The sequence below is a fragment of the Gadus morhua genome, chromosome 14 (assembly GCF_902167405.1).
Source record: "Gadus morhua chromosome 14, gadMor3.0, whole genome shotgun sequence".
Lineage (NCBI taxonomy): Eukaryota > Metazoa > Chordata > Actinopteri > Gadiformes > Gadidae > Gadus > Gadus morhua.
Window position 1 is genome coordinate 21,663,942 of NC_044061.1, and position 25,577 is coordinate 21,689,518.

At 43.7% G+C, this 25,577-nt stretch overlaps 3 protein-coding genes across 4 annotated transcripts; 2 read left to right on the top strand and 1 right to left on the bottom strand.

Moving 5' to 3' along the window:
* Window positions 1–761: 761 nt before the first annotated feature.
* Window positions 762–15,398, top strand: pdpr (pyruvate dehydrogenase phosphatase regulatory subunit). Of its 2 annotated transcripts, none has more exons than XM_030377037.1 (18): window positions 762–916; window positions 1,577–1,825; window positions 2,228–2,361; window positions 4,495–4,576; window positions 4,904–5,067; window positions 5,570–5,691; window positions 6,355–6,472; window positions 7,359–7,508; window positions 8,001–8,193; window positions 8,756–8,880; window positions 9,286–9,441; window positions 10,547–10,680; window positions 10,900–11,048; window positions 11,384–11,496; window positions 12,623–12,717; window positions 13,140–13,229; window positions 13,313–13,495; window positions 14,279–15,398. In XM_030377037.1, exons 2-18 carry the CDS (start codon window positions 1,581–1,583, stop codon window positions 14,663–14,665), a joined length of 2,640 nt encoding a protein of 879 aa, XP_030232897.1. In that variant the 5' UTR covers window positions 762–916; window positions 1,577–1,580; the 3' UTR covers window positions 14,666–15,398. The 2 variants fall into 2 exon arrangements, with proteins under 2 accessions (XP_030232897.1, XP_030232898.1); XM_030377038.1 differs by having other exon boundaries at window positions 781–916; window positions 1,574–1,825; window positions 14,279–14,665.
* Window positions 15,399–15,794: 396 nt separating this feature from the next.
* Window positions 15,795–20,578, bottom strand: mrps11 (mitochondrial ribosomal protein S11). The gene is made up of 6 exons (XM_030377040.1): window positions 20,369–20,578; window positions 17,294–17,398; window positions 16,958–17,056; window positions 16,677–16,806; window positions 16,233–16,298; window positions 15,795–15,979 (listed from the first exon to the last, which is right to left on the bottom strand). The coding sequence occupies exons 1-6, from the start codon at window positions 20,422–20,424 to the stop codon at window positions 15,872–15,874; spliced, it is 564 nt and encodes a 187-aa protein (XP_030232900.1). The 5' UTR covers window positions 20,425–20,578; the 3' UTR covers window positions 15,795–15,871.
* Window positions 20,579–20,768: 190 nt separating this feature from the next.
* Window positions 20,769–23,112, top strand: mrpl46 (mitochondrial ribosomal protein L46). Its single transcript, XM_030377039.1, has 4 exons — window positions 20,769–21,025; window positions 21,435–21,639; window positions 21,985–22,155; window positions 22,675–23,112. Exons 1-4 carry the CDS (start codon window positions 20,789–20,791, stop codon window positions 22,917–22,919), a joined length of 858 nt encoding a protein of 285 aa, XP_030232899.1. The 5' UTR covers window positions 20,769–20,788; the 3' UTR covers window positions 22,920–23,112.
* Window positions 23,113–25,577: the final 2,465 nt, after the last annotated feature.

Sequence of the window (25,577 nt, forward strand, 5' to 3'; positions counted from 1 at the left end):
AGGTATAAATATATCTATATATCTATGTATCCATTTATCTATGTAGCTATATATACTGTATATATATGTATCACAGCAGGGCTATCTGTCTTGTATGCTATGAGGAAAAAGAGTAGGGAGTTCATTTGAAGAAGTTTTACCCACTTCTGGGTGGCTAGGGTGGCACAGCGCCCTCTGGTGGCCCCAGGTAACGTAGGGCCCTTTGGTGGTCCTGGGATCCCCCCCACCCCCATAAGTATTCTTTCAGGGAAGGGATTAGAAGGAGAGCCAGTAGCATTACAATCCAATTGTCATCCACAAGGCCCTGCCTGGCCTTGTGGATGACTCCGGTCGTTGGGTAGAAAGACAGGATAACCATCAAATAATTTAATTCAAAAGATCATTACCTACATTAGGTTTATTTACCTCCGAGGGACCACTTGTTACTTGAGGTGTAAGCTATACTCCAGACTCTTAATAATCCATATTTTTGTCGGAGTAATCTGAATTCAATAATATACAAATTATACAAGCGTAGAAAACATTTAGTAATATGCATTCATTTTTTTTTTTTGCAAAATAGATCTCCGACTGAGGAGTTAGCTAGTAGTAGTATGAGAACTAGTACTACTACTACTAAATTCATGGGCTGGAGCAGCATCTAACTATATCACACTGATTCTATGCTGAGGGCAAAAGTTCAGTGAACGCTCAACTTAATAGGAATGCCAATTAACGTCAGCTCTATTAGAGTTGACTTCAGTTCCCTTCAAGACCAGAAGTGGCGTTGGTGCGCCCTGAAGCTGAGCAGGCAACACAAGAAGAAGTAGAAGAGGATGGTTGTAAACAGCTAGCACATTAGCTTAGCTGTCAGAGCTGATGTTTTAACGGTATTTTATCATTGTTCCACATATCCCATCTGAATTAAGTGGATAAGGTGAGCATACATTTAAAACAGATCGAGCACACAGTGATTAAAGTAACGTTTATGATTAAACACGTCTACTGTATAAACAATAACCTGAAGCTAACGTTGCTGTAAGCCTTGACCTGTGGCAACTGTGAGCAATACATTAGCCACGTACAAATAAGTCAAATGTAACTAACAAACTATCCAACAACGACCCAGAGCAGAGAGCCTCCGGGTTGACCCCCATTGTTCTGCTCAAGGTCGGAGGTCATTAGCAACGCTTGAGCTAAAGGCCTGCTAACTAGCACTAGCCCAGCTGGTATTTTCTAGTGATGCCATTAATAGGGCAACCTGCTAACTGTTATTAAACCCTTGCTAGTGCTAGCCGGTTAACTGTTTAGATGTAGTTAAACCCCTTAATAGTGTAAACTAGTTAGCTGTAGTTAACCATTAATAGTGTTAACTAAGGTAAGCTGAAATAAACAACGACTAGTGTTAACTGTAAAACCATTAAGTGTTAGCTGGATGGTAAGCTGCAGTCAAACCATCACTAGTGTTAGCTATAGTAGTAAACCTCATATAAGCTGTACAGAGCTGTTGCTGTACTGGCATTCCATTGCCTCCCAAAAGCTGCCTGTTCTGTATATCACAACGCATAAAAATGACTAAACTTATGTGTGCCAGCAGGTCCATGCGTAACTGCGTGTGGGGCTGTAGGGGCTTGTCCCCTGCCATGCTCCCCAGGCTGCTGCAACTCCAGGGGGGAGCCTTTCATAGGGTTTCCAGCCATCGCAGGGCAGTCAGTGGGGACAGCCAGCCCCCACTGCCCAGCCAGGCCAAAGTGGTGATCTGTGGGGGGGGCATTGTGGGGACCTCCGTAGCCTATCACTTGGCTAAACTGGGCTGGAATGACATTCTACTGCTGGAGCAGGGACGGTGAGGTGATAGTTTATTTTTGTCATGCGAGATATATATCTATATCTATATACATGGCTGGCCCAAATAGATTTCAATGTTCCAAATCCCGCCCAAAAAAATAAAGAAATAAAACAATCCACAATAACAATAAAGTGAATATCTTTCCCTGCCTGAATCGTAGTCCGAGCGTTTTTTATGAACAGTTTTCTACAGTGTAACTTTATAGGACAGAAAGCAAAACCACAAAATTGCATAGGATTGCTGTTACGTCAGAGCTTCACTACAGCCTAAATGTCTCTGAAGGCATACAGCTTAATTTATAGTTATAGCTATGGTAATGATTATAGTTATGGTTGTAGTTATAGTTATTATTCCAATTATGATGATTATATATATGGTTAAGTTATGGTTATTACACAGGCTGGGAGCCGGGACCACCCGAATGTGTGCTGGTATCGTCAGCGTGGCTAAGGCCATCTCCATCGAGAGCCAAATGGCAGACTACTCCAACAGCCTTTACCAGCAGCTGGAGGAGGAGACTGGAGTCAACACAGGTACCTGTTATGATAGTGAGACACCCCGTTACCTTAAAAAAAAAAAAAGTGAACAGGAAAACCAACCACCCTCTTCTGAGCTAGTCCCTGCCTACTTTCACTGTTCTTTCACTGTCACTAATTAAGCTGCCTCCCACTACCATTCAATTTGAGAGGTATAGCCATAACATTTAATTGATGTTCCTGACATTTCTGCCAGTGCTAGTGACGGGTGGCTAACAGAGGGCAATTTCAATCTTATCCTACATTTCTAAAACCTTTTTGCGTTTGTTACAACTCCCACTGTCCAGGGGTAGCGAGGGAGGTAACGGATGTTAAAATTAATCGGGTTATGGGTGTAAATGAAGAAACTATTGGTGAGTGAAACAATAAAGGAATGACAACAGCAACGGATAAGGTTGAACATAGGTTTAATGGGGCCGATTACAAAAACACAACAGTAACATACGACAAAACCAGCGGGCCTTGGGACTTGAGTGTTGCCAAAGAAAAGAACCCAACAAAACAAGCTAAGCTAACTGCTAATACAGCGGACCACACGTCCGCTAACCTAACTAAACTAAGCCAACAGTACAGCGGGTAGCAACACTCCTAGCCTAGTGTTACTAACAAAGAAGAGCACTACGTGTAAATGTATAGAGGCCTCTGTCTTACCTGTCCCAAGGCTGCAAGGTAACCACAAAGACAAAAAAACATGGGGGAACTAACAAAGGGGGTCACAATTGGTGCAAGCAGGGGGAGAAAGGAAAACTAGGGGACAATATATGTATATCTCTTAGATATGTATTTATCAAAATGCTCTAACCATGCCACAGCAAAACCAGTCCACAAACGGGACAAAAAGGAGAGAGGGTAAGGGACAAGTTAAACTGGCTTTTATGCGTGTGGCAGGCCTCCCCTGGCTGGAAACTGATGAGGTGATTGGTGGAAGCTGGTTGGTAGAGGCGGGATGATGATGAGTTGTTAATGACTCGCAACTGCACATAAGAGGGGAAACAAGAAGGCAGCAACAAACAAACAGTGGCCGTAACAGCATTTCAAGAGATTTCACATTTCATCCAAAATAAGTAGTTTCAAAGGGGACATATTATACAACAAGGTGTGAGTTTGATTAGCCTTACAAGCTGTTTCGAAAATCTGCCCTCATGTCATCACTATAGTGGGCGTGTCCACCTAGATCTGTGCTGGATAGATGATTTTCGAAACTGCTTGTAAGGCTAATCATAATCACAACTGGTGGTATAGGCCCAATCCACACAGAGCCGAAACGGGCGAAAACGATCCAGTTTCGTTATAATGCGTCTCAGGAATATCTCCGTAAAGACGGAGTCATTGCGAAACCGCATCAAGCTGTAGAAACGCTGTAGTAAATATTCAAGGCGCTGGTTCTCCACAGAAAAAAGTGAAGCGCATCAAGCCTGCGCGCATACAGCCAGCGCGATGTACAAACATTCAGTCACGAGGAGATTCAACCTTTTAAATTGAGCAGAAATACTTTTTAATGTACAGTTAGTAATTCAATTTATCAAGGGGCTGTTTTTAAAGCTACAAAAATAATACAAATAAAAAAATAATAAAAAAAACGGGGCCATAATATGTCCCCTTTAAGGGTTTGCTTCTCCTTTAGTAACACCTCCGGTTACCCTAGTATACAGGCATGCTTATCAGCATGCCTGTATACTCTGCACTATCTTTACTATCTGCATGTATGTTTGGTCTGTCATGTTGTACTTTCTGTCCTATGTTGTTTATTGATGTCTTGCTGCAAACAAAATCGCCCTTAGGGGACAATAAAAAGCTTTAACTTAACTTAACTAGTAAAACCTCGTAACAACTTCCTGTTACCATAGTAACACCTCTTAACAACTCCCTGTTACCATAGTAACACCCCTTAACAACGCCCTGTGACCATTGCGACACCTTCTAAAACATCCATTAGTAAGACCTCTTAACAACACCCTGGTACCATAGTTACAACTCCCTCACACCCTGTTACCATAGCAACATATCTGAACAACAACCTGTTACCATAGTAACAACTCAACAACACCCTGTTACCATAGAAACATTTCCTTAACACCAATCAACATAAGTGTACTCTACAGGGTAGCCCTGATGTTTTGTGTCTTCCAGGTTATGTAAAGACCGGCTCTCTTTGCCTTGCTCAGAATCAAGACCGCTTCTTGTCTCTGAAGCGCCTGGCGTCGAGACTCAGGTAAGAAAGAAAAAATACAGGGCAGGTATCACAACTGACCTGATGAGGACTGTTTGGACATGATCTCTGTCTCTCTGTTGCTGTCTGTCTGTCTATCTCTCTCTGTCTCTCTTTATTCAATTAAAAGAAATAAAAAAGTTTTATTGTCCTGAGAAATAGACATTTGCGTTGCCAAAGCAGGTGAACAATAAATAAAAAGGTTGGGTATATAGTATTATATATGTATAAAACGCAATATTATAAAAATAACAGTATCTCCTATAAACAGATAACACAAAAATACATAGTATTTACAATATTTCTTTCTTTATCTCTCTCTCTCCCAAGGGTTATGGGCATTAACTGCAGCATTATAAAGCCAAAGGAGATTTCTAAGCTCCACTCTATGGTGAACATCCATGACCTGGTGGGGGCGCTGCACCTCCCCGGAGACGCTGTCGTCTCCCCACCCGATGTCAACCGAGCCTTGGCTGTATCTGCTGCAGGACAAGGTCTGTCTGGGGCTCAAAAGGCTCCGTCTGATTGGTTGATCCGCTGGCAGTGACTAGGCTAAAGTAAACTAAGCAAATCGATTTCAATATTATTTATACATTTGTTTTTTAAATAAAGACATATTGTCCATAGAAACTGTGGATCCAGCTTTGCTAGGAGAGTTTTGCCCCTGATTGGTCTTGAGGCTCGAGACAATGTGAACTCTATCCACTCTAGCTCCAGCATTAGGCTTACAGCTACATTCAGCTACATCAAGGCTCACCATTGACCACCAGGTCCGGGACTTTTTGACCCAGACCGGACCTAAAAAGACTGCTGTCCCACAGAATCCCTCCCCGAGTCCCACATTGCAGCATTATTTATTAATTTTATTTTCTTTGCTAAAATGATGATACAAGTATTATTCATATATTTGTAGATGAGTTTCTTACTTAAGTGTGTGTGTGTGTGTGTGTGTGTGTGTGTGTGTGTGTGTGTGTGTGTGTGTGTGTGTGTGTACAGGCGTTCAGATTCTGGAGAGGACCACTGTTCAGCAGGTCCTGGTGGAGAAAGGTCACGTGACCGCAGTGGAGACGGACCGCGGCCCAATCAGCTGTGAATACTTTGTCAACTGTGCGGGACAGGTGAGCTTCTCATGAGGTTATAATGTGATACTTGAGGTTCTACTGAAGTCCTAGTCTAACATGTTTAGTTTAGTTCTCGTCCGATAGCTTCTAGCGGGGTTTTAGTGTGACAGGGTACGTTCTAGTGATGTTCTTATCTTAGAAACGTTGGTTTCTAATGAGATTCTTGTGTAACGGGTGAGGTTTGCATGTGGTTCCATGGTGACAGGTGAGTTTGTAGTGTGACAGATTGTACTCTTGACAGGTCGTATAAGGACAAGTGAGGTTGTAGTGTGACATTTGCTAGACGGACATGTTCTTCTTTGACAGGTTCCAGTGTGACAGGTTCTTGTCTGATAGGTTATACTGTTAATGGAGTCTTTAAGGGAACATTTTTGGGAGGAGATCGATAGCAGTTTTGGAATAATAATAATATAAATATAAAAAAAAATAATAATAAAGCCTGAGAAGATCATAAACTGCCTTGCAGCACTTACCTAATAATATTTAGTCATTTTTGTGCAATTTATTTCATATGAATAATTAAATATAATAGTTTAATTAAAATAACATGTATAATATATAATATATCTATCCATATTATATAGGGTTAGGTTTTGGGTTAACCTTAACCCATATACTGTATATAATATTGTATACTATATATGCTTAAATGTGTTCCAGTGGGGCTATGAGCTGGGCCAGGCCAGTGAGGTGAAGGTTTCCATTCCTCTTCATGGTTGTGAACATTTCTACCTCCTCAGCAAGCCTCTGAAGCAGCCGCTCCCATCCAACACACCAGGTCTCTCACATCATACGCACCCTCCCCTCTCACTTCTATCTCTTTGTCTCTCTCTCTCTCTATGCTTCTCTGTCTCTCCGTCTTTTTATGACTAGTGGTAATGGATCCATGTCTATCTGTCTCCCTCTGTTTCTATATCTGTTTCTCTGGTGGTAATGGATCTATGTCTCTCTGTCTCTATGTCTGTCTGTTTCTCTGGTGGTGATGGATCTATGTCTCTCTGTCTCGCTCTGTCTCTATGTCTTGTCTGTTTCTCTAGTGTTTATGGATCTATGTCTCTCTGTGTCCCTAGTGGTGATGGATCTATGTCTCTCTGTGTCCCTAGTGGTGATGGATCTATGTCTCTCTTTGTCCCTAGTGGTGATGGATCTATGTCTCTCTGTGTCCCTAGTGGTGGTGGATCTATGTCTCTCTTTGTCCCTAGTGGTGATGGATCTATGTCTCTCTGTGTCCCTAGTGGTGATGGATCTATGTCTCTCTGTGTCCCTAGTGGTGATGGATCTATGTCTCTCTGTGTCCCTAGTGGTGATGGATCTATGTCTCTCTGTGTCCCTAGTGGTGATGGATCTATGTCTCTCTGTGTCCCTAGTGGTGATGGATCTATGTCTCTCTTTGTCCCTAGTGGTGATGGATCTATGTCTCTCTGTGTCCCTAGTGGTGATGGATCTATGTCTCTCTGTGTCCCTAGTGGTGATGGATCTATGTCTCTCTGTGTCCCTAGTGGTGATGGATCTATGTCTCTCTGTGTCCCTAGTGGTGATGGATCTATGTCTCTCTGTGTCCCTAGTGGTGATGGATCTATGTCTCTCTGTGTCCCTAGTGGTGATGGATCTATGTCTCTCTGTGTCCCTAGTGGTGATGGATCTATGTCTCTCTGTGTCCCTAGTGGTGATGGATATGGACGGGAGGATCTATGTGCGTCCCTGGCAGGGAGGCGTTCTCTCGGGGGGTTTTGAGAAGAATCCTAAACCGATCTTCACGGAGGGACGGAACCAGCTGGAGGTCCAGAATATGCAGGAGGATTGGGACCACTTCGGTACAGCACATGAGCCCATCGCACCTCTGACCTCGACACTAGGAACAGATCACTGTACTCTACACTGTGAGCTGACCTCTGACCTCTACACTAGGAACAGATCACCGAACTCTACACTGTGAGCTGACCTCTGACCTCTACACTAGGAACAAATCACTGAACTCTACACTGGGAGCTGCCCTCTGACCTCTACACTAGGAACAGATCACTGAACTGTACACTGGGAGCTGACCTCTGACCTCTACACTAGGAACAGATCACTGAACTCTACACTGGGAGCTGACCTCTGACCTCTACACTAGGAGCTGACCACTACACTAGCATTTGACCTCTGACCTTTACACTAGGGGAGATGTCTAACCTTTGACCACTACACTAGTCGCTGACCTCTGACCTTTACCTCAGTGCTCCTTTAGGGGTGCTATTGCGTATGTAAATGTGCTATTGTATCGATACAGGGTGGTTTATTATAACCCCTCCTCCTCCCACTAGAACCCATGCTAAGTGCCTTGCTGAGGCGGATGCCACAGCTGGAGTCAGAAGAGATCCAGCAGCTGGTCAACTGTCCAGAGTCCTTCACCCCAGACATGCGCTGCCTGATGGGGGAGACCCCCGGGGTGCATGGTTACTTCGTCCTGGCTGGTATGAACTCCTCTGGCCTGGCACTGGCTGGGGGCGCGGGCAGGTAACACCTCCTCATTTACCCCCTCGCATCCTAGTTTATAACCAAACACGTCCTGGCTTATTACGCTAGTCACACATCCTATTGATTATTTAACACAGTTATTTATAAACATATCCTAGTTTGATACTCTAGTTACACATCCTAGTTTATAACCAAAGACGTCCTAGCTTATTACGCTAGTCACACAGCCTATTGATTACTTAACGCAGATCTTTTATAAACATATCCTGGTTTAACACTCCAGTAACACATCCTATATTATTACCAAACACGTCCTAGCTTATTACTCAAGTCACACATCCTATTGATGACTTAACACAGTTATTTATAAACATATCCTGTTTGATACTCTAGTAACACATCATAGTTTATTATTCAACACATCCTTGTTTATTACTCTTGTAACACATCCTAGTTTACAACTCTAGTTACATATCCCAGTTTATTACTAAACATATCCTAGTTTCTTACTCTAGTTACGCTTCCTAGTTTATAACTAATGAGCACACTTAGAAGAGTGAATGGGGTATGGTTCTAATATGACCTTTATTAATCTTTCCAGGTACCTTGCAGAGTGGATGGTGTACGGCTACCCTACAGCTAACGTGTGGCCCCTGGACATTAAGAGGTTTGGCAATCTGCAGAGCAGTCGCACCTTCCTCAGACATCGGGTGATGGAGGTCATGCGTGAGTCTCGTCCTCTTCTTCCTCTAGAATACTCTGGGAGATTATATTAACTCTAAAATACTATGGTAGACTTTACTACTCTACAATACTCTGAAAGACTCTATAAGACTTTGGGAGACTATATTGGGGGGATTTTTAATACCGCAAGTGAACACTTGTTCACTAGCTTGTGTTTTTCTTGCTTGTTTATGTGTCTTGTCTGTACTACCGCTGCTGGAATTTTGAATTTCCCTGAAGGAGCATTCCCAAGGGATCAATAAAGTGTCTTATCTTATCTTATCTTGTTCAGTTCACTTTGTGTGTGAAGGTAGTCCGACCCAACTATAGTCTCAACCTGTCTGTCTGTCTGTCTGTCTGTCTGTCTGTCTGTCTGTCTGTCTGTCTGTCTGTCTGTCTGTCTGTCAGCCCTTCTGTATGAGCTGAAGGTTCCCCGCTGGGACTACCAGACGGGGCGCCAGCTGAGGACCAGTCCTCTGTACGACCGGCTGGACACCCAGGGGGCGCGCTGGATGGAGAAGCACGGCTTCGAGAGACCAAAGTACTTTGTCCCTGCCGGGAAAGGTAAAGCACCTCCTCCCAGCTCTATAGCACCAGCTGCATTGTTTGCCCCAGCACTGTAGGGTTAAGGCCTTAACAACAGTAGGGCCCCGCCTTGACTACCAATTTGTAAAATAAATGTGTTTAAATATATATATTATTATACAATAACAAAGTACAAAACTCTCGTAGGGAATGAAAACATACTACCATCAAGTACAAAACATAAAGATAAATAATGCATCGGTAATACTGTTCAAAACAATAGTTGTGCCATAAAGCTTTTTGAATGGAATTGAGACGCCGGCATCAGGTGGTTGTTTATATTATTGCGAACTGAAACCCTCACTGAAGACCCCCCCCCACCCCCCACCCCTCCTTGACCACCTTGACTAAGACATTTTTCTGGGGGGAACACTAACCTGCTCCTATCTCTATAACACCCCCTCCCACTGTAGCTCTGTACCTCCTCGTGTTGCTTTATAGAACCTGCTCCTATCTCTATAACACCCCCTCCCACTGTAGCTCTGTACCACCTCCTCGTGTTGCTTTATAGAACCTGCTCCTATCTCTATAACACCCCCTCCCACTGTAGCTCTGTACCACCTCCTCGTGTTGCTTTATAGAACCTGCTCCTAGCTCTGCATCACTTTCTCCGCAAACTTCTATGACAGCTCCTCCTCCTGTAGCTCTAGAGCAGATCCTTCTTTGCTCTCTATTAGTGATCGACCGAAATAACGGATATTTGCGTTTTTTACGTGTGTCGGTATCGGCTGATTATTATTTTATTTATTTGTTATTTTATTTTTGCCGTGATTTACTAAGGTGGCGCATTGCATTCACATCACAAAAAAAAGTATCAGGTTATCTCGTAATTATGACATAAAGATCTCATAATTATGAGAAAATATCTCATAATTACGAGATCTTTATTTCCTAATTACGAGATAATTATCGCATAATTACGAGATCTTTGTCATAATTACGAGATAATTATCTAGTAAACTCAAACTGTAGCTCAACAGCAGCAACGCGACGCTTTATCTCTATAGCATATCCACCTCGATGAAACCAGGAAGCCTGACCTGTGTCCGTTTCTGCATGTGTGTGTTTGTGTCTATGTGTGTAGATCTGCTGTCTCTGGACCACAGTAAGACCTTCTATAAACCCGACTGGTTTGACCTGGTGGGGTCAGAGGTCAAGTGCTGTAAGGAGGCAGTCTGTGTCATCGACATGTCCTCCTTCACCAAGTTTGAGCTGACGGTGAGAACGCTGTAACTCCTCCTTCACCACATCCTCCTATAATCTTGACCTCCCCCACTACCCTCTACCTCCTTAACAACCTCCTGCTCTTTGATTTAAACCTCCTCCTTTACCACCTTCTCCTCTACCCTCTTCCTTCTCCTCCACCCGATACCTCCTCCTCTCACCTCCCCTGAGAGAGAGAGAGAGAGATGAATTAGTGTCTATGTGTGTGTGTAGTCCACAGGGGACCAGGCCCTGGACTACCTCCAGTTCCTGTGTGCCAACGACGTGGATGTCCCCGTGGGTCACATGGTCCACACTGGCATGCTGAACGAGAGGGGAGGCTACGAGAACGACTGCAGCGTGGTGCGCCTCAGCAAAAACAGGTAGGACCTGTTATAGTACTTAGAAAAGTACTCATTATCCCCTACCTCATTAATATAATGAGGATAATTATATCACGCAAGTAAACAAATATAATTAAATAACGATATATAAGTACTGTGTTCACAAGTCAGTATAAGTGGTACGGAAATATCTTCTATCTGGTATAAAAGTACTCATTATCCCCTGCCTCATTAATGAAATGAAGATAATGACTACTAACTACTAACACACAAATAAATAGAAATATCTTAATGAAGATATATCAGTACTTCTACTCATACATCTTGTCTTTATTCTAGAATCGTAGAATCAACTGACTGCTTGTCTTCCTCAGCTTCTTCGTCATCTCCCCGAGTGACCAGCAGGTCCACTGCTGGTCCTGGATGAAGAAACACATGCCCAACGACCCACAGCTCCACCTAGAGGACGTGTCCTGGAAGTACACCGGTCAGTCCAGATCACTGCCAAATCGTTTTTTTTTTGTTTTGTTTTAAACTTGATAATATCTTAAATGATCTTCGACATAGCCTTTTTGAAGACAACATAGCCATGGTGTGCCATTTTATCATGATCACGGAAATATGGCTAAGACGTAATGTAGAGAAAGCAGGAGTTAAATTCTTGTCTCTGCCATCCAGTTGGTGAACATTCCACTCTGCTCAGGTCCCGTTCTTTGCGTGCCTGTTAGTATACTCTTTAACTTCTCAATGAAGGGACACCGGTGGTGAGGTGTGTGTGGTTATCTGTAGCTCTATCTGGGCGGTGGTTGTTATTGATTGTGTCGACAAAGACAGGGTGTGTGTGGATGGGTGAAGCTCTTTCCGACCAGCGGTTAAGCTGTATGTTCAAGTCCAAGGGGGGGTTATTGTTCCCTTTGTGTAGTATGTGGCACATTTCGTACACAACATTGGTCATTATACTGCTCATACACAACAACTGTACTTATAAAGTATCACAAAGTTGCCGTGGGTCGTAAACATTGTGATGACACACCCCCTCCTTCATAGAGCTCCCAGCCAAAAACATGTTTTTTATTTATCTCATTGTGTTTGAATTCCGGCTGAAACAGGGGATTCACAAACACTTTAATGAGAACATGTTGCGACTATGGTAGGATATAAGTAAAATACACGCCCTTGGATGGCATTGTTCTCTCGGACCATTTTATTTTTTCTTTAAAGGAGCTGCCCGAGTTTCTGTGAGAAATACTGCTTTAGCTTGGTGGCTGGCATATGTACGAAACAATCATATCAAGAAATCAAGAACACAACAAGAACAAAATATATTAACACATAATTGACTCATATTTAACAAATATTTAACATTTCATCACACAGATTAGTTCCTGAAGTAATGATTCGCTGAACTTTGAACTCTGATCTCTTATTCCCATTTCCTTATCAATTGGAGGATTGTTTTATTAAGGTGGTGCACTTTACATGTCTATATTGTGCAATAATTATTATTTGTTGATTCTTTCAATCATTTTGACGTTTATCAGTAATTTCACTGTTATTTGTTAGTAACCCATTATATTGCATGGGCTGCACTCACTTCATGCTCTGTCCTTCAGCTCTCAATCTGATTGGTCCCCGGGCCACAGACATCCTGGCTGAGCTGTCCTACGTTTCCATGACGCCTGATCACTTTCCCTCCATGTTCTGCAAGGTATAGATGACCATAGATAACCATAGACCTCCTACGTGTTTTGAAAGGTATAGATTACCATAGACTACCATTGACATCCAAACCTATGTTATAATATATAAGGCTAATAGTAGCCCATGTTTTCTGTCAAATTGAATGCAGATGACGTGAATTGACGTCATATTGTAAAAAGGTAATTTGTTGGTAGAGGTGGTGTGGGTTTCTTTAAAAGATTGCTAACTCTTGCTGCATTATGAATTAATCTTATTATTTTGAGAATAATATTATCGTATAATAATCATTATTACTATATTAACCATCATTATTAATTCATATTATTATTATTTTATAATATTCAAGTATTATCATTGTTACTATAGTAATCATTATTAACCACCATAAACATAATGTATGTAATGGATATTAATTGTGTGTGTGTGTAGGAAATGAGCGTGGGCTACGCCAACGGGATCAGAGTGATGAGTATGACGCACACCGGGGAACCAGGCTTCATGCTCTACATCCCCATTGAGGTAAATAAATATATATACTTTACATATATATTCACACACACAGACACCGTCTGGAGCTTCATCCCTCGGCCTCTCTCCCCCAGTATGCGCTCCATGTCTACAACGAGGTCATGTCCGTGGGCCAGAAGTACGGCGTGCGTAACGCCGGCTACTACGCCCTGAGGAGCCTCCGCATCGAGAAGTTCTTCGCCTTCTGGGGTCAGGACCTGGACTCCTTCACCACGCCCCTGGAGTGCGGCCGCGAGTTCAGAGTCAAGCTCGACTCGGTGAGACTCCTTACTTACGGCCCGGTCACCACCGTCATATCATAGTCACCGTGGTTACTCTCTGTTCCACACTATCCTACAATAGCCACCACGATGACTGCCTGGTCACCACCATCTTATTATTGTTTCCATGGTTAAGGCCTCACTACCATCACATTAAAGTCACCAAAGCTATCGCCAGGAAACCACCATCATATTATTTTTAACGTGGTTTGGGCCTGGGCCACACAATCATATTATAGTCACCATGGTTACGGCCTGGTCGCCACCGTCATGTCATAGTCCCCACCATCATTTAATAGTCACCATGGTTACTCTCTGATCCACACTCTCCTATTATAGTCACCCTGATTACTGCCTGTTCACCCCCCTCTTATCATAGTCACCACCATTATGTCATAATCACCAAGGCTATCGCAAGGAAACCGCCATCATATTATTGTCACCATGGTTACGTCCTGTGCCACACCATCATAATATAGTTCCAACGGTTACTGTCTGGTCACAAAGGTTTACAGCCTGGTCCACACCCTCATATTATAGTCACCATGGTAACCGTGAAGTCTACACCAGCATATTATAGTCACCATGGTAACCGGGTAGTCCACACCCTCGTATTATAGTCACCATGGTAACCGGGTAGTCCACACCCTCGTATTATAGTCACCATGGTAACCGTGTAGTCCACACCATCATATTCTAGTCACCATGGTAACCGTGTAGTCCACACCATCATACACCCGTCCCCCTGGTTACCAGTGTCCCGTCTCAACCCCCCTCCAGGACATGGACTTCGTGGGGCGCGAGGCGCTGCTGCGGCAGCGGCAGGAGGGCGTGGCGCGACGCTTCGTGATGCTGGTGCTGGAGGAGCACGACACGGAGCTGGACCTGTGGCCCTGGTGGGGGGAGCCCATCCTCCGGAACAAGGAGATGGTGGGCGCCACCACCTCCAGCGCCTACAGCTACACCCTGGAGCGCCACGTGTGCCTGGGCTTTGTGGAGACCCCCGGGGGCCTGGCCGCAGACTTTGTGACCCGCGGGGACTACGAGGTGGACATCGCCGGGCAGCTGTACGCCGCCAAGGCCAAGCTCTACCCCTTCAGCTCCCTGCTCAGCCAGCAGCGCCGCCGCAAGGACCAGCTGGACCTGGGCACCTTGACCACCGAGTAACCCACGGCAGGAAGGGACCTCACAGCTCCCACCGAGCCCACTCCTCCCCTGTCCCTGGCTACTATCCCCCCCCCCCTAACCCCCACCCCCCGATGTGCAATATGAAGCAGACTCATTTCACACTCCAAAACCGTCACTACACCCCCATCGCCATCATCATCTCCGCCATCGCACACCTAAACCAGTCTGCAACTGGTTCATCTGGGGGCTGCTCGGTATAATCACAGTCTGCTACTGGTTATACTGGGAGCTGCCTATAATGATCAGACATTACCTAAATGTGCCTTGCTCAATGGGGTATTAGAGTTTGACTCTCCTCCACTGTATTGTATATTTTATATATTGACAAACCTGTCCCTTCTTTCTCGCTATTTGTCCTCTCTCTCTGATACCCCGTTTTCTGTCCTCTCTCTCTGATACCCCGTTTTCTGTCCGCTCTCTCTAATACCCCACTCTGTCCTCTCTCTCTGATACCCCACCATCTTTCCTCTCCGATACCCCATTATCTGTCCTTCCTCTGATACCCCGTTATCTGTCTTTTCTCTCTGATACCCCGTTATCTGCCCCGTCTCTCAAATACCCCACTCTGTCCTCTCTCTCTGATACCCCACCATCTGGATTATCTGTGCATGTTTTTCAGAAAAGTGTTATGTTTGCTGTACCCAAAATGAAATACAGGTGAGACCCTGTGATCTTAAAGACGTATGTAATATAAAAGTATCTTCAAGCACTTGCCAGACTAGTTTCTTGCTAACACCAGACTAGCTCCTAATTTAAACACCAGATTAGCTCCTAGTTTCAACACCAACCCAGACCAGATCCTAGTGAACACCAGACTAGCTCCTTGTTTAAACACCGAACCCAGACTAGCTCCTAGTAAACACCGAACCCAACTAGCTCCTAGTGAAAACCAACCCAGACTAGCTCCCAGTGAACGCCTGCTGGTACCTCAGGTGGTTCACATGGATTAAATTAAGGTTTAATCTTTCATCAAGGAACTGGCAGCTAAACAGTATCAACAGTGAGAGCATAAGGAATTGACCTATGACGGGTGATTTAATATGCCTTGGATATCAAGACAAAGAAACAAAGAAGTGTGTACTTCCACAAATAACTCCACTCCAGCAAAGTCATGAAAAACATTTTAATTTATTTGCAAATTATAAACACAACCCGCCCCCTCCAGTACAACATGGTTAAGTCCATTCAGATCCTCCTTGCTTTGCGTGGGCGACATCCATTGTGGGGGACAGGGGTGTTGTCTGTGATGGAGACCACTTCGATACCGCCCATACTCAGACCTTTAATAGCAGACTGGAGAGAAAGGGGGCACTGTTAGATCAAAGTGAGAAACATGGACAGACATATAGATTACCTATCTGGGAATTTCAAGAATATAATACGAATAAGTGAAGAGTACATTGTATATATAGAGGGCTGACAATCTAAAGAACATGAAGTTGTGGAGGACGTGATGACTGAAAAGGCGGTGGAAGGAGGAGGTGGAGAAGGAGGGGGGACTGATTACTATGAGTAGAAGGTGGTGTAGGAGGGTGTAGAGACTCACCAAGCGTCCCGGCCCAAGACCCTTCACCATGACACGTACGTAGGTCACGCCCTTAGCCACGGCTTTCTGGTGGGAGGACAGGCACAACGTTAGCTTCCTAGTTACAAGTTAGCTCCTAGCTTTAACAGGGGCGCTCGGCATTATCTATTTTCCTTTCATAAAGGATGTTCCAGTGTACCCTATGCTAAAGGAGATTAAAAAGGAAGCATTGAAGCATAATTTAAGGAATTCTAACAGCTTTTATCATGGCTGCCACTTTGATACTTCCGGGTATTTTCATTCGGTTAGCAAGCTTCCAAAGCGAAAGATCATTTGACCACAGACCAAAACTAGGTTGGCTACAGTGGGTAAGCGCCTGTTTTAGCTAGTATCAGTATCATCATGGTTACTTAGGTGCCATCATGTTTAGAAAAAGCTCAGGGTTATTATGGGATGTGTCGTCACCATGGCAGCCGAGTGTCCTGCAGTCTGAGCGGCGATGGGCGTCGACTTCTTGATGTTCTTGAAGCCTTCGGTTCCACATGACGTCCTGACCAATGACAGGCCAGCACTGTCCGTGACCTGGACGTGAGTACTGCCCGCGACAACAGAACCATTAATATTACAGATCCATTAATATTACAGAACCATTCAAACGACAGAACTATTTATACTGCAGAAACGGAGTACCACAGAACCATAGCGACCCCGAGAAAAACCGAAGCAGTTGGTCCAGCGATTCTTACTTGTTGTAAGTGGCCTTGATGTGAGCGATGGGCAGCTGGTCAAACTTATGACCCGCCCACCGGAGACTGCTCTCTTGACCTGGCAGTGGTGCGTACAAACTGACCAAAAGGAGAACACATTCACATGGCATAAGAAATAGGATCAATAGGTAGAAAGTCACAAATATAGAACCCCAAAGATATGACAAATGTGCAACTAGGGGTATACATAAGGTACAAATAACTATTAAATTTAACACATAGAAGACATTTCAGATCCGACCAGGTCTTTGCTGTCAGTCTGTACAGCGTTAACCTCCATGTCTGTATGGTGACCGGTTGTTATTAAAGCGGTACCTGAAGTCCTTGGCCGGCTCCTTTGCGCCCCCTGCGGCCGCCGTGGGCTCCTGCTGCCCGGCGGAGCTAGTGCCCACTGCCCGCTGCACACCGGCAGCTCCCCGGCTGCAACAAGACCACCCAGAAATGAAAACACCACACTCTTAGAATATGGTATAGCTTGACAAATAATGCATGTTAACTCTTATGGAGGACCACAAGTGTCACGGAAATAGTTATAAAGAAATACAAAATGCTTCATTATTTGATATTTTAATGGGCAATAAAAAGAGGAATAATAAAAATTATTTACAAATGAAATATTAATCCATCAATAAGTAGCTCAAATTAAAATGGGATTTACAAAAACAACTTAAAACATTCAATAAGTACATTATTTAAAAATTAATTAATGAATCCATAAATAAATGCAATTTAAAAATATATTTGAAAATGCAGTTTAAAAAGAGAAATAAATAACTGTTTTTCATTTGAAAAACGGTGGGAGAGTAAGACTGGTAGTCAAGTCCAACTCGCCAGCCGGCGAGAGGAAATCCAACCACGCCGCTTTAAAGAACATGTCTATATTCTTTAAGCCGTAAAAGGGGTCCCGGACTCCAGCACAGAGTTGCCGAGTGAACCCCTGCACATGTCTAACATGTAAAAACTGACAAAGGGGCCGGGGGAAGCGGCTCTACTCAACGGCTCTTGAGTAGAGCCGTTGAAGCGGCCACTTTCCGTGTGGAGTGAGCTTTAACGCCCAACGCTGGCGCCAAGCCCTGCCAAGAATAGGGAGAGCGCGGCCCCTGCTACTAGCGTCGCTATAACACACAAACAACTGTTGTATATTAAAATAATACCAAGTTAATATGAACCATGTTGAACAGAAGTATGAAACATGTATATGAACCATGTTGAACATAAGTATGAACCATGTTAATATGAACAACGTTATTATGAACCATGTTGAACACAAGTATGAACCATGTTAATATAAGCACAGAGAGAGCAAGAACGTTTGGAGGATGAAAGCAGTGTGTGTCAATCTGGTAGTGACATAGAGGAGAGTAGCCTAAGAGAGGAGTTCTGGAAACTAGTAGAGCCTTGGCTTTTCCTATGTTCAATGCAATTTGTAAGTTACTTTGGATAAAAGCGTCTGCAAAATGATTGTCAAAGAGTAAATATTAATGGTTTAAACCAAATTGTGACATTAGAGCAGAATCCTGTTGGCAGTGGCACTGATGTCTACAGTGTGTTTCAGTAGTCTACTGGCAAATAGTTTGCTGATATCTGTGATATTATTCCTTCCATGTTTCCTCTGTTGTGTTCAGAGTAGAGCTAGTGAGCCAGCGGGAGAGACAGAAAGTTTGGAGGATGAAAGCACAGGGAGAGTTTGTCAATCTAGTGGTGGCATAGAGGTGAGTCGCCTAAGAGAGGAGTAAATATGAAAGGTTAAGACCGAATCATGACATTCAAGCAGAATCCTGTTAGCACACATGTACTGTATATAGTGTAGGGTTGTCAAAAAGATAATAATCGATTTAAAATTTTAAAAAATAATATCGGATTAGATACTCATGTGCAACAGTATCGATACTAAAATCGCTGTCTTCATCATCTTCATTTCTTTTTTTTTCTCTTCAGTTGACACACAACTTTACACAGCAGCGTTGTGTTGCTAATATAGCAATATAATAATTATTAAGTCAAGTCTCATTCAAAGTTACAAAACATTGTATAATGTATGTATTCATAGATTAATCCATAACTAATCAGAAAACATTTAGGTTATGTCCTTGACATGTCTAATTCTTTAACAGTGCATCATTCAATACGGCTAATGGCTTCACCATGAGATTAGCTCAGTGCGCTCTCTCCTGAAACTCATCTATGTACTTATTAAACAAGTGGTTGAAAATATCAGAAAATCTATGTTTTCTGAGGGGTAACCAAAGTTTTGGGGTGACTTCTATTTAGGTCCATGAGATAGATGCACCTGGCTGGGTTTTACTCAACATTGGCAAATGTGATGATTATGCAAGAACTGGCTGGATTTTGTGTCCTTGTTGTGGTGGTGCAGGTGTTTGTTTGTTTGTGTTTTGTAAAAAGACAAAACATCAATGAATGTAATGTGGAAAAAAAAGAACTGACTGGATTGGTTGAAATATTGAGGAGCACAAAATGTTATATTTAATTTAAAAAAGTAAAGGAAAACAGAGCTCTGAAGTATATGTGTGTCAACCTTTTCCTAATTTCAAGTCTTCCACACTCCCAGACTGCTTGGTCACATCCAGTATTAAAGTGTTTTAAACATCCATCCCTAAAAAGGTCTTCAAAATTAGGTGCTAGGTATTGAGATTTTGCTCTCAGAGTGCACCAGATTAATGCATGTTCAAAATCTTTGCCTGGGGGGGGGCGGACCCCGCCCCCAGGCATTTGTCCCCCCCAATGTTGAAACCATGGCTACACCTCTGATATGAACCATGTTAATATGAACCATGTGGAACACACGCATGAACCATATTAATATCAGCCATGTTAACATCAAGTTGATTTTAACATGGTTGATATTATCAACCATGTTAATATCAACCATGTTGAACAGACGTATGAACCATGTTAACCATGTTAATATGAACCATGTTGAACACACTTATGCCACGTACACGTACACATTGGAACACTCGTTTGATCCAAGTTATTATGAACTATGCTAATATGAACCAACATTTTTCTGGGCCTATTTGACGTTACACTTGCTGAACTACACTAAACCACACTAACTGAGTCTCCATTCAACCAAAGATCCTCAAAACTACAGACAATATAAAAGGTACGAAACGATACGGTATAAATCCTATGTTTCATTATGATATCACCTTTAAGAATGAATGGCATGCATAGTAGGAACTGTCCAACTGTCCTATGTTTTATTACGATATTAACAATAAGAACGAATGAACTAGTAACTACCCAATTATCTTTTGTAATATAATGATATCAACTATAAGAATGAATGGCACACATCTGTAGAAGTAAACATCATGTAACTAGAAGGATTAAGTAACATTTTGGTTGTAAATATGAAGCCCTTACCTGGAGCAGCACAACTTCTTTATGGAGCCGACTAACGAACAGTTCAGCTTGAACATGATTTACGTGTATATCATATATGATATTATGTCATTGGATTTGATAAGAGGTGATACTCGGTGATATTTTGTTATGTATGTCCGAGCAGCTCAACAGCACGCTGACATTGAACCAGGCCTGCTGAGTCCAGTCCAAGTCGTCGGGGGTCACCGAATACTCACTCACTACAGCTTACATAATATTAATATCTATTTTTTTATTCAGAACAAAGGGAATGGCGTATCAATACTTTAAGTATCGTAAATCAGTTTAAATTAAACCTCAGACGAGCGTTAGTTTCCTAAAACAAAATTATTATTTTAGATGACCCCTTTGTTTCCTTTATTGAACTCGTCCGCCGCAAGGACTTGTGGGAGAGGCAAGATGTCAGCGCCCGTGGTGAAGATGGCAGGTCGCTGTTTCTATCAACTCTATAAACTGTCCAACTCTGCCGGACGTTTAGCGTCCGGTAAGACGGGGATCCGCCAGTTCTCCGGTGCTGTAGTTAAAAATGCGGCGGAGCCGTGGAGGCTGCTGGGGGCGGCGTGTGTGCAGCGGCTAGCGGTCATCTCGGCGGACCAGAGACCCCTGGAGGCCAAGTTCTCTGAGCTGATGAACCAGGTATCCATCAAGGTGTTAGGGGCTAGAGAGGAGCCTGTATAGTCTCGGAGTGTGTTCAGGTTTAGGCTTATGATAGGGGGCGTTAGTCAGGGTGCATGTTAGGGGGATATTGTTAGAGGTATGGGGTTAGTGTTGGGGTTGGTTGACTTGTTTGATGTTCCAGGTGTAGCTTGAGTATCAGGACTTAGGTAAATGTTAACAGGGTATAGGTTTGTGTTAGAGGTTAGTTTAAGAGGTACGTGTTATGTCTAGTGTTAGAAGCAAGCGTTGGAGGTTATTATTAAGGGTTAGAGTTTAGTTTTTGAGGTTAATGTAGGTTATTACTGTTGGGGGAGGTTAGGGTTTTGTCTAGTGTGCTAGGTTTGTTAGGGGTTAGTAGGTGTTGATGTTGCTGATGTGTTGGTTGCAGATGGAGCTGGAGCGTAGCCTGATGTCAGACCACGAGCTTCGTCTCCTTGATGACAAAGAGAGGCTGAGGAGGAGGCAGGCGGTGGATTATGACTCGGACGAGGAGGAGGAGGCGGACAGAGACCAGGACATCGTCCTCACACAGGATCTGGAGGACGCGTGGGAGCAGAGACTCAAGGGGTTTGCCACCCAACCCCGGGCCCGAGGTGAGCAGTCACATCGTTGCACGTTATAATGTTGTTGTATTGATGTGCCGGTGTTGTGTTAGGCAGGTGTTGTCTTGTGCTATTCGGGTGTTGTCTTGTGTGTTTCAGGTGTTGTGTTATCCAGGTGTTGTCTTGTGATATTCATGTGTTGTGTTGTGTTACACAGGTGTTGTGTTATCCAGGTAATGTTGTTATTCATGTGGTTTATTGTGTTACTCAGGTGTTTAGCTATCCAGATGTTCTTGTCTAGCTGTTGTGCTTTGTTATTCAGGTGTTGTGTAATAAAGGTGATGTGTTATCCAGATGTTGTGTTGAGTTATCCACGTGTTGTGTTGTGTATTCCAGGTGTGGTGGATGCGCGTTTGGAGCGGGCCGACCGCTGTCTGGCCGAGCCGCTGCTCCTCCTCACCCAGCAGGAGGTGGGGCCTGAGAGGCTGTGGATGCTGCCTCAGACCCCCTGGGAGGCTGGGGAGACCCTGAAGACCACCGCCCAGAGAGCCCTCTCCGCCACACCTGGTAATAAGTCACATCATTTTGTTTATATTCATAATCTGGGGAGCCAGTGTTGATATGCACAGATCCAGGTTTCATGTTTGTACCACTCCATGGTCTCCTAATATAAGTTGCATGGCAATGTTTCAGAGACATTTGCATTATGAAGCCCGCTTGGATTCTACTAATCGATGGCTGACGATGTATGAGACAACCACCTGCCTTGAGCGCATCAGTGAGCGATTCGTCTAGAAGAGATTCTAGACATGAACCTATCGTTTATCAATCTAGGTTGAATATAGCGTACAACACTTCAGCAGGTAGTTTTGACAATAGATGTCTAAGGCCCAATCCCATTTCTACCCCTTACACCTTCCCCTTGCCCCTTCAAAACAAGGGGAAGGGGAAGGCGGAAGGGGAAGGGGTAAGGGGTAGAAATGGGATTGGGCCTAAATCTCATCATGCGTTAGGGATAATGATGTAATATTTGTCTGGTACTCGGGTCTAGACATGATGATGATGTAATGTGTGTCTGGGTTGCAGGTCTAGACTTGCAGACAGTCTTCCTGGGCAACGCCCCGTGTGGCCTCTATAAGTACCGGATGCCCCGGTCGGTGCGGGACCGCGAGGGGCTCACGGGGGTCAAGGTGTTCTTCTTCAAGGCTGTAGTGAGTGGACCCCTCCCGCCTCCAGCCCCCTCCTCCCTCTGGGTCAGACAGAGTGAGCTCAAGGACTACCTGAAGCCGTCCTACCTCGAGAAGATCAGGCCCTTCCTCCTCAACCTTTGACCACAAGAAACCCCTCCTTGACCTTTGATTCCAAGATACCTACCCTCTCCTTGACCTCTGAACCCTGACCCCAAGACATCTAGCCTCTCCTTGACCTCAGACCCTTACATATACCATCTCCTACATGTGTGCTATGTTCTGTTATTTTAGATTTTGTACAAAAAATAAAATAAAGGTTTCATCATGAAAAAGTGGACCTGGTCGTCTGTAGAAACTGAACACACGCCTGACCTTGTACTGGACACCCTTCTCTAATATAATATAATATATATATATATATATATATATATATATATATATATATATATATATATATATACACACAGGTTTCTGGGCAGCGGATGGGCGCATGTAACCAGGGTGCATAATGCATAGGCAACTGATAGACAAATGTCAAGATGGCAAGGATTGGTTGCGCTAATCCAAAAAGCCACAGAAACAATTATTTTTAAATCCCATGGTGCTCATCCCCTTTGATACAAATAAGACAGGTACGGATCTAAGAAGGGCAGGTCTATAAAAGGGGGGATTTGAGTCGTAATATTATGATTGGTGTGAAGGAGATTTGCTTTAGTAGATACACCAGGCTTTCTATCATACATGTAGAATATAATATGCCCATAAGTGAGAATTTTGTTCCTGTAATTGGTGTAGATGGCCCCATACCATCCCCTCTTAGGGTTTCTATCATCTGGAGATTTTGAGATAATTTTAACGGTTATTAAAATATAACAAAATATCTTCGTTGACTGTTTGCAAGTCACTTGCAGGCTCATTAATGGCCACCTTAAACCCGAAAGCGAAGTTTATAAATCAAGTTTTTAGTCTTATCAGTTGAGCCCTCAAACCCTTTTTGGAATTACAAAAAGGCTGATTCTGTTATTTATTTATGAGGTCAAATTATAGTCTTCAAGACATTAGAATGACATTCCAAACAAACTTTAGGTACGATAAATGAATATGCAAGGTAAAAAGTATAGACTCATAGACTCAAAGTTATAGAGAAAGGTACATACTCATAGCTATGAGAAAGTTAGAGCCTCATAGCTATAGATAATGGTACAGACTCCTAGCTAAAGAGAAAGGTACAGACTCATGGCTACAGAGAAAGACACAGACCTGTGGCTATAGAGAAAGATACAGGCCCGTGGCTATCGAGAAAGGTACACACTTAGTTATAGCCTGGTTATAGAGAAAGGTTCACATCCCTAATATTAATACACTTCCATCTGCCGGGAGTGAAACAAGAAAGGCCAGAACAAGCTATCCTAAAATATTGACCTATTCGACCGAACACAGCATACTTCCCATTTCAGATGCGTCAATTATTTATGTCTATACACTATAGCTCACTATACACCCCAAACCCAACACATTTTCTACCTTTAGAGGATGACAGGTAGAGCTTGACTGAGTGAAGGAAGGGGGGGTTTATGTGTTTGTATTTTTGAGAGATAACAGCATGTTCCTTAGGTAATGAGCAATCTAATAGTTGTCCCTATACTAGCATAGTTAACTATCTTTCTATGCTAGCATAGTTAAATATCTATCTATGCTGTTCTGGATCTCTGTTCTCACCACATCTCAGTGGTCATTAAAGATGAATCATGGCTATTTCCAGGCATGGCTAAAAGCCCAGCCGGCGATGTGCTTTTGGAGAGAGCTGGAGGTGAAGGGTCATAAGAGCTCCCCGTTGTCTTCACAATGTCACCAGGCACTCCCTCTACACATGATTTTCATTTGGTCACACGATCTGCAAAGACTACTCCATCCACCTGACTCCAATGCAGCAAAACCTGGATTTGCTGGATTTGAGGAGTTGTCGATCCCTGCTCTACCAAAGGATAAGAGAGGAGAGGTGGAGAGGGGGGCGGAGTAGAGAGGAGAGGAGGGGGAATAGAGTAATGGTAGTACAGAAGGAGAGCAGGAGAGAGGAGAGGAATAGGAGAGACAAAGAGGAAATTAGGAGAGAGGAGAGGAGGGCCAGAGGCGAGTAGGAGCGAGGAGAAATTGGATTAGAGGAGTAGGGAGGAGGAGTGGAAGGATGAGAAAAGGAGGAGGTGAGAGGAGGAGATGAGGAGAGAGGAGAGAGAAAAGAAGGAGAGAGGAGATGAAGAGAGGGGGAGGGAGAAGAGGAGGGAGGAGGGGGAGAGAAGAGAGGAGTATGGAGAAAGAGGGAAGGGATGAGATGATGAGGAGAGGAGTAGGGAAGAGGGAGGAGAGTAGGAGAGTAGGAGAGAAGGAGGGGGAGAGGAGAGAGGGGAGAGAAGAGAGATGAGGAGAGAAGCGAGAGATGAGGAGGAAATAGAAGAAAGGAGAGGAGAAGAGAGGAGAGGACAGAGGAGAGAGGAGAGGAGATTGTGGAGAGGAGAGGAGGAGACTAGGAGACGAGGAGAAAGGAGTATGGAGGTGGAGAGAAAGGTTCAGGAGACTGAGAGAGTTGTGATAGTAGGCTTGTTATTGATGAAGAGTGGACAGCTGATGAAGGTCGTTCAGGTTAAAAAGGGTTTAGCTTTAAAGGATTTAGTTTTGACCGAGGGATTTTCTCCCAGCAGCTGTTTAAATGTCCACATTAAACACCATGGATGATTGGATGCAGGTGGACATGAAGCACATCTGTGTTGATCTGCTGCTGCTTTACTGGATTGGTTGCGCAGG

Coding starts and splice junctions, on each gene's coding strand:
- pdpr (XM_030377037.1), top strand. CDS start 1,581: ATGCGTAACTGCGTGTGGGGCTGTAGGGGCTTGTCCCCTGCCATGCTC. Junction 11,497..12,622: donor CGTGTCCTGGAAGTACACCG/GTCAGTCCAGAT, acceptor TCTGTCCTTCAG/CTCTCAATCTGATTGGTCCC. Junction 12,718..13,139: donor TTCCCTCCATGTTCTGCAAG/GTATAGATGACC, acceptor GTGTGTGTGTAG/GAAATGAGCGTGGGCTACGC.
- mrpl46 (XM_030377039.1), top strand. CDS start 20,789: ATGTCAGCGCCCGTGGTGAAGATGGCAGGTCGCTGTTTCTATCAACTC. Junction 21,026..21,434: donor TCTCTGAGCTGATGAACCAG/GTATCCATCAAG, acceptor TGTTGGTTGCAG/ATGGAGCTGGAGCGTAGCCT. Junction 21,640..21,984: donor CACCCAACCCCGGGCCCGAG/GTGAGCAGTCAC, acceptor TGTGTATTCCAG/GTGTGGTGGATGCGCGTTTG.
- mrps11 (XM_030377040.1), bottom strand. CDS start 20,424: ATGTTCAAGCTGAACTGTTCGTTAGTCGGCTCCATAAAGAAGTTGTGC. Junction 17,057..17,293: donor GAGCCGGCCAAGGACTTCAG/GTACCGCTTTAA, acceptor CCTTTTGGTCAG/TTTGTACGCACCACTGCCAG. Junction 16,299..16,676: donor CAGGACACTCGGCTGCCATG/GTGACGACACAT, acceptor TCCTCCCACCAG/AAAGCCGTGGCTAAGGGCGT.